At 39.2% G+C, this 13,326-nt stretch overlaps 1 protein-coding gene across 1 annotated transcript; it reads left to right on the top strand.

Moving 5' to 3' along the window:
* radx (RPA1 related single stranded DNA binding protein) lies at positions 1-11,530 on the top strand. The gene is made up of 15 exons (XM_030068524.1): positions 1-1,058; positions 3,358-3,500; positions 3,666-3,858; positions 4,305-4,413; positions 4,831-4,931; positions 5,048-5,167; positions 5,253-5,348; positions 5,469-5,636; positions 7,942-8,099; positions 8,180-8,328; positions 8,469-8,516; positions 8,594-8,739; positions 9,419-9,655; positions 9,925-10,107; positions 11,002-11,530. The coding sequence occupies exons 1-15, from the start codon at positions 491-493 to the stop codon at positions 11,136-11,138; spliced, it is 2,556 nt and encodes an 851-aa protein (XP_029924384.1). The 5' UTR covers positions 1-490; the 3' UTR covers positions 11,139-11,530.
* Positions 11,531-13,326: the final 1,796 nt, after the last annotated feature.

Here is a 13,326-nt window from a genome sequence, read left to right as displayed (position 1 = left end):
CGACTCTGCTAAAGCGGGAATTTCAATAACTATTGCTGATGTTTACAAACCGGTTAGTCTTTCGGGCAGATTACTTTAACTTTATTCATCAAAACCCTCCATACATCAGCCACGTAGATCTGATGTTTCATTTGGATTAACTTGGGTTTTTTTCGTGTCAGGGGAAGGTGACGTAATCAAACAGTCCCAGTGTTGTTGCTGTATGTGCATTAGCTCAACAGCTAAACTTGGACATGGGCTACTGAAAGTGTTTTAGTCCAGCATTGTAGCTAAAATCACTGCGGAAAGTCTACTCTTTTGTTTAATCGGATGCTTCGTGTATGTCTGTGTTGGTTAACTGGGAATACACCCCAACATTATCATGTTGACTGAAAGAAGGGTTGATGTTAGCGGGCTAGCTAGTTGGCTAACAAGCTAACATCAGCTAACTTGTTGACAGTGACGATAGAACAACTAAAGTCGAGGTAAAAGCCGAAGTGAGCTGGGTGTGATGGAAACCAGCTCGTCCTCTAAAGAGTCTTTCCTGCGTAAGACGCTGGAGAGACTGTCCTCCACACAGTCTCTCAAACTTCAGACAGAGGAGGTTGTTCCCGTGGCTGTCATCGGACTGCAGAGGTACCTGTCAGAGCAAACAGAAGGAGTCCAGCCGCAGGTTGACAGCTACAGCTACGACGTGACGCTCACCGACGGGGTGTGGCAGGCAAAGTGCTTTCTTGATCGCACTTTAAACCAGCTGGTGCACAAAAACATCCTCAGGACCGGGACTGATGTCAGCATCACGGAGTGGTCTTTTGTTTACAGCGAGAGGAGAGTGGGCCACGGTTATATTTGCATCGAGAAGCTCAGATGTGTGTCAGAAAGCTCTGGTATTTTACCCCACGTGACTGACGTGACCTCTCTGCCTGTGCTCGTCAAGCATGGCATGGAGAGTATGGCACTGCTGGGCGATGTGCCCCTGCAGGTGAGCCGCAAACATTACCTGTCTCTCTGGAATAATGACGACCCTGAGGGAAATGTATGGAGGCCCTACAGCCCGACACCTGATGTGGTTCTGGATGGTGAGTTAACATGGTTAGGTTGGCACTGTTGTCAATGTGATCAAACCTAAGTCTATCCACAGGAGGCAGTGTCTTTAAAATAGTCCAATATTCTGGATTTCTATGAGGAGTGGGAAAAATCAACAGAGTATGTGAGTTTTTTTTATGATTGAAATCGATTTAAGGTAAGGATCATATTAGGGATGCATGATAATATCGGCACATCATCAGTATCATCAAAATGAAATGTAGGTATCAGCCTGAAAGGAAATTTTCTGCCAATATGACATGCCGATATGTGTAATAAGTCAAGTTTGTCCTGGCTGTGGCTGTCAGGATTGTCTCAGAGAGAGCATCATCCAGACTTGTTTCACTAGGATGAATCTTACAATTTAGTTTGAAAGTAAATGTTATATAAAAATAAGTACAGCATGTTTTACTTAACCAAAGTTGAGGTAGTTTCCTTGTTTTGCCCAGTGAATGTGTACATTTGGAAAAGGATTGTATTTTATGTCTGCATCTGCCAGTGGGCCTTCACAATAAGAGCAGACATAATAATATATCAGTTCCACTACAGGAGAGACTTGATGTTCTCTGCAATTACGCGGAAAGAAAATATGTGCATGTATCAGTATCGACATCGGAAATCAGCCAAAAGAGTTTGAGAATATCGGCATATCAGACACCAGCAAAAATTGCAATATTGTGTATATCCAGATTATATGAAAGGTTGCCGTCAAGGGGACAAAATATTGCCTCAGGTTAAGCTAAATTGTGGCAAGGGAAAAAACTGGCATGGCCATTTTTAAGGGGTCTGTTGACCTCTGACCTCAAGATATCTTAATAAATATGGGTTCTCTGGGCACCCACAGGTCTCCCCTTTGCAGACATGCCCACCTCATGCTAATCCCATGCAGTTTGGGGCACAAACCATGCAGGTTTTTCCATGCAGTACAAATGTGCTATTTTGTCCTATTCTAAAATGGTGTATTTCTGCAGACTGGGGCCTGTACAGTCCTGGAACTGCATAAATTGGGTTTGACTGGAAAGCTGAGACTCTTGTGGATTCAGCGAGCCCAATTTATTCATATGTGATGTGATAGGCTAGTAGCCACATCATTGTAGTGAGATAATTTTTTGAAACTTGATGTAACTGTATAAAATGACCCACTGTGACCTTTAGGATGTTCCCAGCCTCATGAAACTTTACATCCACAAACTAGAGGATAATTCAAAAAACAAAAATCACAATAAATCATAATGTTGAATCGCAATATTTGTAGAACTGCACTACTTAAGAATCGCAATACAGATGAAATGCCGGCACCCACGTATCAATATAGTATTGAATTGGGAGACAAACATATCATCCCAGCCTTAGTTTTTATGAGGAGCAGGCCTGTAGGGAGTGTACTGGATAGTATGTGCATGTTGAGGTCCTCAATATTTCTTTTCTGTGAAACACAAAGTACTTAATATGTCCTTAGTCTTACTTTACATTTCCCATGAATTCACACTTTAATTCTGCGTAAAATTAAGTAGAAAATTGTGACAGTGCACCTCAATGCATCTTATCCCCATCTGGTGTATTTTTCAAGAACAAATGCAGGTGTTGATCTTGATAGTTAAGTGGAAAACACTGTCCAGCACTGTTTTTTCAGGGTCCAATTAAGTTAAGGGTTCCTGAACTTGAGATCATTTATTGGTATGAAAAAATCTTTAATTTTCAGAAATCATTTTTTAAGTAGTGCTGAAACAATTGGTCAGTTAATTGTTTTTTTTTTTTTTTGTTTTTTTTTTTTTTTTTTGGACTGTCTGACTATGAGTCGATTATAAATTCGTTAATCAATCTTTTAATTATTTATCAAGTCAAAATACCAAACATTTACTGATTACAGCTTCACCACCATGCTAAGATTTGTTTCTTTTTTTGTTGTTGAAATGTTAGTGGTGAGATGGAGGTGGTACTTCAAGACATCACTTTGGGCAGCTTTCTAATGATGAACGTTCGTCATTGTTTTTGACACTTAAGACTAAATGAGTAATAACCTCAATTAATCAAGTGAAAATTATCATCAGTTGTAATTATCATCAATTGCAATATTTATCAAAGTAATTACAATGTGATTTTGTTTTTCCTTTTCATTTAGCTGCAGGTGGGACTCATATCAGAGTTTAATGATGATCTCTTAAGAATAAATAAAATATGTTTTGCACAACCTAATTTTAGTTTTTAATTTTCCTTTTACTGGTCAAAACATTCAAAAACCTGCTGAGAAAATCCTCATGGTGTGCTGCTTGTAATTTTTTCCTTCGACAGTGTCCAAGATTATGCTTCTGTGTGACCTGGAGTCATCGTTTAGAAACACATGGAAACCCCTCCCTCTCCTCGTGAGGATAATACACAAATCCAGATTACGGTACTATGGAAAGTTTGGACTCAAGATTGATTACCCTTACCAGGTGGGTTTTACATCACCAAGAGTTTTTAATTTGATTTCCTCAGTGGCAGCAGAGAGATGCCAACAGGATCTGGGCAGTAATTTATTTTTTATCATTAACACTCCATTATCATGTTGTGACAGAGCAGCCAACTTGGTTTTCACTTCATGCTTTCCTGTGTTTCAGGCGTACTTTGAGGTCGCAGACCAGAGTGGCACAATGTCCCTCGTGCTTTGGAACGAGCTCTGTCCAGAGTTTTACCAGAGGCTGAACACAGGAACAGTGTTGTACCTCCAGAACTACACCCTAAAGCAGAGTTACTCAAACCGGTCGCACCCCCAGATGGACCACCACAGAATGAAGAACTTTTCCTCTGTCGGTATGGCGACGCCGATTAAACTCTCGCATTCCCATGTTTGATTCTACTGTATATGAAAGAAATTATCCATAAATGTACAAAGTATAGAGCAACAATTTGGGTAAATAGAACATTTCCTATTAGAATAATGTTTATCTACCCCTCAGATATCAAACAAACACATGTAGTGAACTAACTAGGTTTCTTTCAGGAAATATTTTTGCAGTATGTGGGATGGTACATGCAAGTAAAAACATTTTTACTTCATATAGATGTGGACAGGCCACATGGGTTAGGTGTGCGGTGGAGTCTTGGAAATTCTGGAAAATTAAAGGGATGATTTTCCAAGTTTTGAAATTGCACAAGTATGGATCAAACTTGAAAAATCTGGCCACCACCACCACCAACGCCCCACAAAAACACAGTACACACTACTAGATTTTAGTTTTCCTCTGTGTTTCTCCCAGAGATCTGCCTGAATCCTCGGAACCCAGCTTCAGTCGTCACCATGGTCTCACCGAAGAGTGTCCTTCCCCAGTGGAGGCTGCCTGACGTTTCCTACCAGTTTACCACCAGGTATCAACTATTGACCATTAATTAATAAGCTATTTTAATCAGTTTTAACAAGCTTCTTTTGCGATTTGATATGATAAACTGTTATCAAAAACACAACTGTGACATTTAAAGGAAAGAAAATTGCACCTAGCATCTAATAAGCCCTACTGGAGATCATTCATTATTAATGCATCACTGGCTGCTGATTGGCTCGTAGAATTGTTGGCCCCGCCCTCCTCCCTAGGATTAATAGCTGCTGCAAGTTTAAGCATCTAACTGGTTTATCTTTGATTGCCTTGTTTTTCTGGTAACATCATTCTGAAATAGCAACAAGTAGCATTGGCATTTTTGTACATCATTTAAATAACATCCCAGACTGCAACAAAACTGTGTTATTACGATTTCATTTGGTAATTTTATGTATTTATTTTCTTGCAGGTCCGAATTGCAGAGTTTAGGCAACAATTCAGCATGTGATGTCATTGGTTTGGTAACCTTTGTAGGGCGTGTGGAGAGAGTTAGGAGTAAAGGGAACAAGGGTGAGAAATGTTCATATTTCATTTTACATGGATTCATTGACAATTATTTATTATTAATAATTGTAGAATAACATGCTACTCCTTCTCTTATTTCTTTTTTATTTTCTTTGTTTCAGGTCCAGAAAAATATTGGACTTACCGCTGGGTCCATGCAATCGATGGAACATCTAACCATCCTTTTATCTTGGAGATTTTTTCCTCCTCACAACCAGAAGTTTTCAACCATGTTTGTCCAAGTAAGTAAACGACTGTGCACACTGTCATTGCGGAAATCTTTGCACACTGAACAGTTCATTTAGACAATCATTATCTCCTCCGCAGTGACCTACCTGGTTTGCACTCAGATGAGGGTTTGTCACGTGGAAGGATCATTGCCTTACCTGACCAGCAGCTGTGAGACAGAAATGTTCATCACAGGTCAGATGATGTGATACTAAGCATGCAGTAATCAGTCGATTATACATATGGGGTAATAGCACCAGTGTAATATTGTCTCAGGAATTGCTGCTGTACAGTTCTTATTTCTCTCTACAACAGGCTACCACAAAGGTCAACCGTACGTGACTGACCCCAGGGTGAAGAGCTTCATCCAGTGGACTAAGACTCTGAAGGACAATGTCGTACTGCAAAAGACTCGTGTCGGTGGCCATTATTGCTACCCTCATGCTCCACGGACCTTTACGCAGCCAGTGGCCCATAACTCAGGTGAGATAGCAAATCCAGGAGAAAGCAGTTTTCTTCAATGTCTTGGTAGGCTAAGAAAATCTTGAGGTATCTTGGCTTTTATGACATTTTATTGTGCCAGAAAAGATTGTCATTTTTCTTCTCACAAAGTATAAAATGCATTCCTCAGAAGAACACATTCCTGTTTCTGCCCTTTTCAAGACAAAGAATAATGGTTGGATGTAAAAACAGTGAGGTCTGCTGCAGTACTCAACCACAAGAAGTGGGGCTTTGTTCTTTTGTGGTTGTCAGGAAAGTGCAGTGTCTGGGGTTTCAAATAAAATAAAATGTGGGTCAGCGTCCTCCTGCAGTTGCACCATAAGATGTAGATGAAGGATGTGCATCGGGTTTGCCATGGCATGGATTACAAGAGCAGAAGATAAAGACATTTGCACTGTCTGTGTCTTAATGAGTATGTTTTGTATTGTATAAAAAGTTCCAAAAACTGTATAGCTAAGCGACCTCACAGTGAATGAGCTAAGTACTTAGCACAGTCTATCCTGTTTTTAAATCTTTCCAGTCCAATAATTTGGCTAAGGCATACATAATGTACGTACTACACAAAAGTATCACAAACATATGTCGTACACTGGATTACAAGTTAATGAGCATGGTCAAATTTGAGTCCAGACCCAAGCTACTGTGAGCTACTGTGCCATGCACTGGCACGTTGTTTCAAAATACACTTAAAGGTAAAAGAGAACACTGTACTTTAGAAAGTAGAGTCTGTGCTCTGTTTATTACATTTAACTGCTAACACATTATTTTTGAATGTACATACATGCCATTAATTATTCTGAAGTTCCATTGTAATTAATTAATTTTAACATTTTAACATTTGCAGTGTTATTAACTACCCTTATCTAGCCTTGGTGATATGGCCCAAAAATAAAATCTTGATTTATTTTTTTATTATTTATTTGTTTATTTTTAAATTTCAAACTATTAACAATTTTAATCTAGATATTTCCTGATTCTCTACTACTACTAATTGTCGGTAATTTTCGCAGGCATGATCATGTGATTGGTGATTTGTGCATGCATTTCTGGACATGCACATTTTATGCGAGTGTGCACACTTGTGTGTGATGAGTGAATTGGGGCTCATTTGACTGCGCATCAGTGGCTGTTATAACATACCTAGTAAAAATCTCAATTTTACAATACAGCTGTTTTTTTTTAGCATTGATTTAAAACATAAATTCAAATTAAACAATATAATCGATTTATTGCCCAGCCCCAGTGCAAAAATAAGACTGGAGATGAAACTGGCAGGTCAGAGGGTCTAAGAGGACAGGGCCTCCTGTATCTGCAATGTGAAGATGGAACTGAAGAGAAGCAGTTCAGCAGCCACAGCGATAATGTAGAGCGTGTTCAGCAAGGGTGGGGAGGATTAGGATTACACTATACCAGATTTACAACAAGAGATATAGAGTAAGACAACTCTGTCAGGAGAAGTGAGATGACTGTGGAGCAAATGCATCACCAAGAGGACAGAGCGCAGAGTGTTAAGGTCATTTCGAGGCAAACTGATTTAGATGTATTATACTGTAGGTGCAGGCCAGGATGTACAAAAATCTACCAAAAATCTCAGTCACTGGGCAGGTAAGGATCTTTTCTGTCCTTTATTTTCAGGCATAGCTTCTCTCAGACATTTTGTCAGGATGAAAATGTGTCCTTTTAATGACACCTGATTGTATAAACCATGTACTAAGTCCAGCAGCAGCAACTGAGAAAAGATTGGTAAATGCCAGTGGATTTGGGGAAAAAGTTGATAATCCCCACAGGAAATGCTGAGCGCTGTCTTAAGGCCAGACTTGGAGTTGTGGTCACTGGACTGTGTAGAGAATGTGTTGAGAATATATATGATTATGCCGTATTTCTAGTATTCCATATCTAATACAAGCATTTTGGAATCATTTTGCAGGACAACAAAATGCACTAAATCTCAGAGAAAAATTCATTTGACAAGGTTCTCTGTGTGAGTTACAGTGCGTCTTCTTGGCTGTACAGTAATGTGATTGTGCATTTTCTGATTGTTTGTAAGTTTACAGTGAAAAGTAAGTGTCAGCCTTTTTGGAGAAGCCAAATAAGTGCTTTTTTGCTACATTTTCATAACTCAATTTTATAGGCTTACTTTCACTCAGTGATTTTATTCAACTAGTTTTACCCACTGTCTTGTATCTTTTACTTTGCTTGATTATATTTCTTGTGTATTGTCTTGCCCTCTTTCTATTTTACTGGATGCTTCCCCTGATGTTTGAGTGGTGTTTGCTTCATCTTCCAGCTCAAGTTCCTCTGGTTGCTGCAGCAGATTTGAAGAGGGAGTTGGAGTCTTTGCAATACCGGGAGCATAAACGACTCGCGATCCAAGGGCAGATCATGGCTGTGCGATACCTCAAATGCCCGAAGAACACGGGGTTGCAAGGAATGGACAAAGAGCAGGTCATAGAGATGATTTCAAAACATATTTCCAACAGCAGTGACCATTATAATTGCAAAATTAAACCACTTGTTTTCTACAGGTGTTGGATCTTTCCAACATGCCTGAAGAAACTGTACCAGACACACAGAGCAACCAGAGGGAAGTGGCTGAGCTGCCAGAGACCAGTGAGACATCTCACTCTGGTGAGAAGCTCTCAGCCAGCAAAAGGAAAAGAAAACTTGAGATTAGGTAAGGTTCGAGTTCCAAATGCAAGTGTGACACTGAAACAGCAAATGTACTACTGTAAAAAGGTGCAAATTCATGAATGCATGATTTGATTGCGTGACCTAAATTCTGTCACAAATCTGAAATATAAACATGTTTTTCAGTGGTGCCCAGCTGTCTTGCGTGACTCGTGCCAAAATGCAAACAATAAGGTAATGAACATTCACTGGGCAACGGGGATTGATAAACCACTCAGGGTATTTTGAGCTCTGTTTCTGGCCACCCACAGGACAGCCGGGCGTGATGCCTCAGCGGACAGACAGGAGGAGGAAGAAGAGGGCAAGTCTGAATCAGAGGAGCTGCCAGCTGAGGAATGTGGTCTACAGCAGCCAAATTCAAACCAAGGCACATTTGTTGCTCCGCAGGTTAACTCTGGTAAATGTCACTTGATGATGAATTACACCGTCAGCTGTGATTCATTACAAAACTATGTCAACACGAAAGTGAATGAAACTGTTATTTGTAATCTTATATGCCTGTGTGGTGGATGGGAGCTTTGTTCAAAGAGATGATATGAAGGATCCTGAAGCTGGGCGTTTTAAGGAAGCCAAAAATCCCATTTCATCCGTCTCTTTTTTTTTTTTTTTTTGTTAGCAATACAGCCTCTATAGATAGATAGGTGATATAAATCATTTTAGAAAATGGCAAGAGACTTTTTGAATCTTGAATTTTAATAGTTTATTTGCCAGTGAGCTGAATGAAGAATTTCCTTTAATTGTATTTTACCAGTAAAGTGTGGCTTCTGTTGTTTATGTTGAGATTTTTGTATTTTATGTGCCTTACTGTTGAAAATGTATTCACTGTGAATATTGATTAACACTGAGTGCATACATATTTGCATGCATGACTTTGGTTTTGACTTTTGACTAGAGACCCACCCCAAATGAACTGAGCTGCCCATTGGCTGATGAGTGGGGGACAGGGCGACTTGTCCTGTAATTGATGAGGGCAGCTACAGCCAAAACACACTGCCTTTATTCACCATTAAAAGTTTCCATATTTTACTGCCAGGAGTTGGTGCACATTTTCTCCTTTTTGTGTCTGTTTCCACCAGACCATGACAGATTATCTTGGGAAAGCAACGGCTGGTCAAGGCAACGTCAGGAAGTGTCTGAACATTTATGTCAAGGCGGGCTGTACCAACAGAGCGTTTCTCAAAGGTTCACATTTGAGCAGAAGAGCGCTCTCCTGCAGTGGAGTAACCTTCACCCGTCCCAGTGGACACCAGAACACTGCACCGATACCATCCCACCTGCGGTTTGCCCAGGATACTACCAGACAACAATACTAGGTATGTGCTGCTTTATGCTAAGAACTGCATTTGTCTGTGATAGGAAATGAAAGACTGTGCCAGTGTTGCACCTGGGTCATTTTGTCATGAAGTGGATAAAAAATGCTTTGGAAATTAATCAGAAATTCTGTCCCAGCTACAGCAAAACTTCAGTGTCCTTTTTGGGGTTACGAAACCACTGATTTTTGCCCATTATGTACACAGTGATGGTACGTCTTGTCCTATTAATATCACTAACTACCAGCTTCCCCCATTTGACTCTTTGACAGGGATCAACAAGCAGATAGCCGTTGATGCTGCATTTTTCCCCGTGGCGTGGTCCGAGGATCCCAGAGCCGTTGGTCTCCCTCAGGAGCCGCATGGCAACACGATGCTGTCCTGCCTGTCCTCAGGGTTCCTCTGCCCGCTCAGCGACCCAGGCGGCCAGAGCGACGCAGCGCTGCCACAGCCAGGTAGGAGATGGTCAATGCTCCGAGTCGGTTGTTTCCCAAGTTAGACCTGTGAGGTGGTTGATAATTAATAATGATTATACCGATAATTTAGCATCTGAGAGTGGGTAAAGGAACAGTTCACCCTAACTACACACACAAAAAAATATCCCCCACTTGACTCCTAGCGCGATCTGGCCAGCTAGTTGAATTGGTGCTACAGTCTTCCCTGTCTCCCTTCACACAAATGTTTCAGTGTTCTTTTATTTTGTATTTCTTTTTATTCTGTTTTTATATTTATACATTCTTAGATTTATACTTTTTTGAATTTTCTATTCATATTTTCTGTTTGTTTATATTTTATATATACACACATTTTTTTTTTAGCTTGTGTTTAAACCCTTTTTGAAATCCCTGTTTTTATAGCTTTTTCTCTGTATGATGTTCTTGTAAATTTTTAATTTCTTTTATCATAGCACCTATATTGTATAGTACTGTATTCTGCGAAGCATCTTTGGCTTTGAGAAGTGCTATAGAAGTAAAGTGTGTTGGTATTAGTACTCTTCTTCTTCTTCTTCTCTCCTTTCTCTTCAACCAAACACAGTGCAACGAGCTCCACCAATGAATGGCCATCCAGCCATTCGTTGGTGGAGCTGAAACCGTCAAAAGTTTGCACGTGAAAAATTCCTTCCAAAAGCACAGACAGATGCCAGGCATAACCCAGAGCCCAGGGTTTGGTTGGGTTTAGTAGGGAATCGTTTCCTGCTGAGTAACAGCAGCAAACTGTCTGTCTGCCAGAGAGTGCGACTTCATTTAAGCTTTGTTGCATAATCAGCCACACAAACTGGTTGGTCTTAACTGCCTACAACACTGCACGTCTTAACACTATTGTTTTGTTGTTGTTTTTTTTTCTTGCAGAGGAAATCTTGGCGAGTGTCAAGGAGCTGGAAGACACTCACCTTGTGTGCGTCCTGAACCTCTGCCACCTGAGTGGAGATGATGTGGAAGTCGTGATCCAAAAGGTCTACAGAGTGACAGATTTGTCTTTGGCGTAGATGTTACAGGCCTTAACAGAAAATATCCCCAAGAATAAACAACCCTCATCTACAGCATGTAGTATATTGTAATTTTGTATAGTCACACAAACTCATTAATAAAACCTTTTATGAAGAAGTGAAATTTAGGTTTACTTGACCAAAGCTGGTTTTGCATTTGCAGTTTCTCAGATTTTTATCTTTTTTTGTGTGTGTCTAAGTTAAATGTCACATTTACAGTTAATTATTTTTCGAGGCAAGAGAAGTTTATATTTTATGAATTTTTTAAATTAATTTTGCTGTGTGAGCCTCAGATGATAGTAGATCCAAGAAGAAACCCGTAGCATTGACTGCCTTGCTTCAGGCCTCAAACAGGGAAAACTCATTTCATTAAAGTCAAATGCATTACTAAATTGTCTTTTTTTATTATTCTATTAGAAGGGTTTGTGTTTTGGTCTGCTTATGAGAAGGCAAAAGGTTTATTTCTATGTCTGTGTATGACATGTTAATACAGCCTTTACGCAAATAACCTCAACAATTTTAATTATATTCCCATATATGACGTTTCCCACATGGAGAGTTTCTATTTCTGAATATTCCCAAACTTTTGAAGCCCTCCACACATTGGAAATTTCTCATGCGAGGAACGACTCAACATTTTGAGAAAAGGTTGTTTTGGATGGCCCCCACCAAATGAGTCACAGTTACTTCAGTAAAAATCGGAGGAAAATCAGAGAGGTGTGACTGGATGATATGTGTTTCCCTCTGCTGTTGCCATGGTGACGGAGCACTGCCACATCCTGAGCTGGAACATTATGACATCATCAAACTTCAAACCACGGAAAAGTTCAGTTTTCCCGTAATATCAGAGTATTATGTTGTCGGGGGGTTTGAAGAATAAAACATTTTTGGATGGACAGTTTATTTGCAAAATCTAAATGAGACAAGTTTGAGCATTTAGACTCTGATTCATCACAGCTGACAGAAATCTGTTTCCTTCTCCCAGATAAATGCTCTTAAATACCTAAACCACACTTACAGAGGAAAGTAAAGTTTCAGCTGACTTGAACAGCTTCAGTTTATTTTATTCAATTGTATTTATTGGCCCTTGGAAAAATCTTATTAAACATTTTATCTAAGTGAAGCTAAAATTAATTTTATGTTATTTCTTTATGTCAGATAATGAGCTGAGGGAGTGATGAATCCACAGCTTTCAGATGTGAACGTGTTTTGTTTGCTCTGTGGTTCTGATAAAAACGGGAAAAAAGGCAAGAACATAAATGAATTAATCGTCTAAATAAACAGTTCTCTCAGAGTGGCAATTCATATGTTTAAAAATATTTATTTTCAAATATTTCACAATATCCAGGTTGATTTATAAATAATTCAATATAACATTATATAATTAATATCCAAGATATTTTAGAATGTAAACGTATTTATTAATTTCTTTTCAAACAATATTAACAATATTTAAAGCTTATTTTGATGGTAAATACAGAAAAGAGAACAAGCCATACAAGTGACTGTGCAACACCAACTTGAACGCAAAAGAAAGCCTCACCTCCTCTAGTAAGACACTTCATTATCTGTTACAAAATTACTTTGAATTTTAAAATCATGTAACATATATATGCAATCTATTAGACATACAAAATAAACAACTATATATTCTAAACTTTTTTTTTTTTTACATTCTATTATACAATATATTCAATGTTTCTGCACTGAAACTGCAGAAATGGCTGTTTTTGTTTTTGTTTTTTTTCCCGCCAGGTTTGTTTTGTTCATCCCCTGGCAAATTTTATACAGAAAAGCATCGATTTGACTGCCCACTCTCATACAAAAGTTGGCAGTTGCTATTTTACAGGTCATAAAAGTAGCAATTACAATGTGATTAAAATCACACACCTTCAAAAAAAAAAAAAGATTGACACTTAATGGAGAAATCCATGAAGAAAAAAAAAGCATTGGGAAACAAAAAAGTGCAGCGAATTAACTGCTTGGGAGAACATTTTTAACTCAACTACTGAGGAAAACAGTACCGTTTGAGCTACTGCAGAATTTACAAGAAACAAACACACGTCAGTGAATATCTGGGCAGCTGAGGCGATACACACCGAACACGCAGTGGTTCAAACATCTGGTGGAGAACGGCTGATTTGTCTACAGCAAATTATTAATCCAGGGGCTGAACCCACATCTGGAG

The sequence above is a fragment of the Myripristis murdjan genome, chromosome 14 (assembly GCF_902150065.1).
Source record: "Myripristis murdjan chromosome 14, fMyrMur1.1, whole genome shotgun sequence".
NCBI lineage: Eukaryota > Metazoa > Chordata > Actinopteri > Holocentriformes > Holocentridae > Myripristis > Myripristis murdjan.
The sequence above is the reverse complement of the archived record's forward strand: the minus strand, read 5'-3'. Positions and strand labels throughout refer to the sequence as shown.

Bases quoted from the DNA above. Each gene is read 5' to 3' on its own strand.
- radx (XM_030068524.1), top strand. From the start codon at position 491: ATGGAAACCAGCTCGTCCTCTAAAGAGTCTTTCCTGCGTAAGACGCTG. The intron at 3,501-3,665 runs GTGGGTTTTACA...CCTGTGTTTCAG, and splicing joins AGATTGATTACCCTTACCAG to GCGTACTTTGAGGTCGCAGA. The intron at 5,349-5,468 runs GTCAGATGATGT...TCTCTACAACAG, and splicing joins GACAGAAATGTTCATCACAG to GCTACCACAAAGGTCAACCG.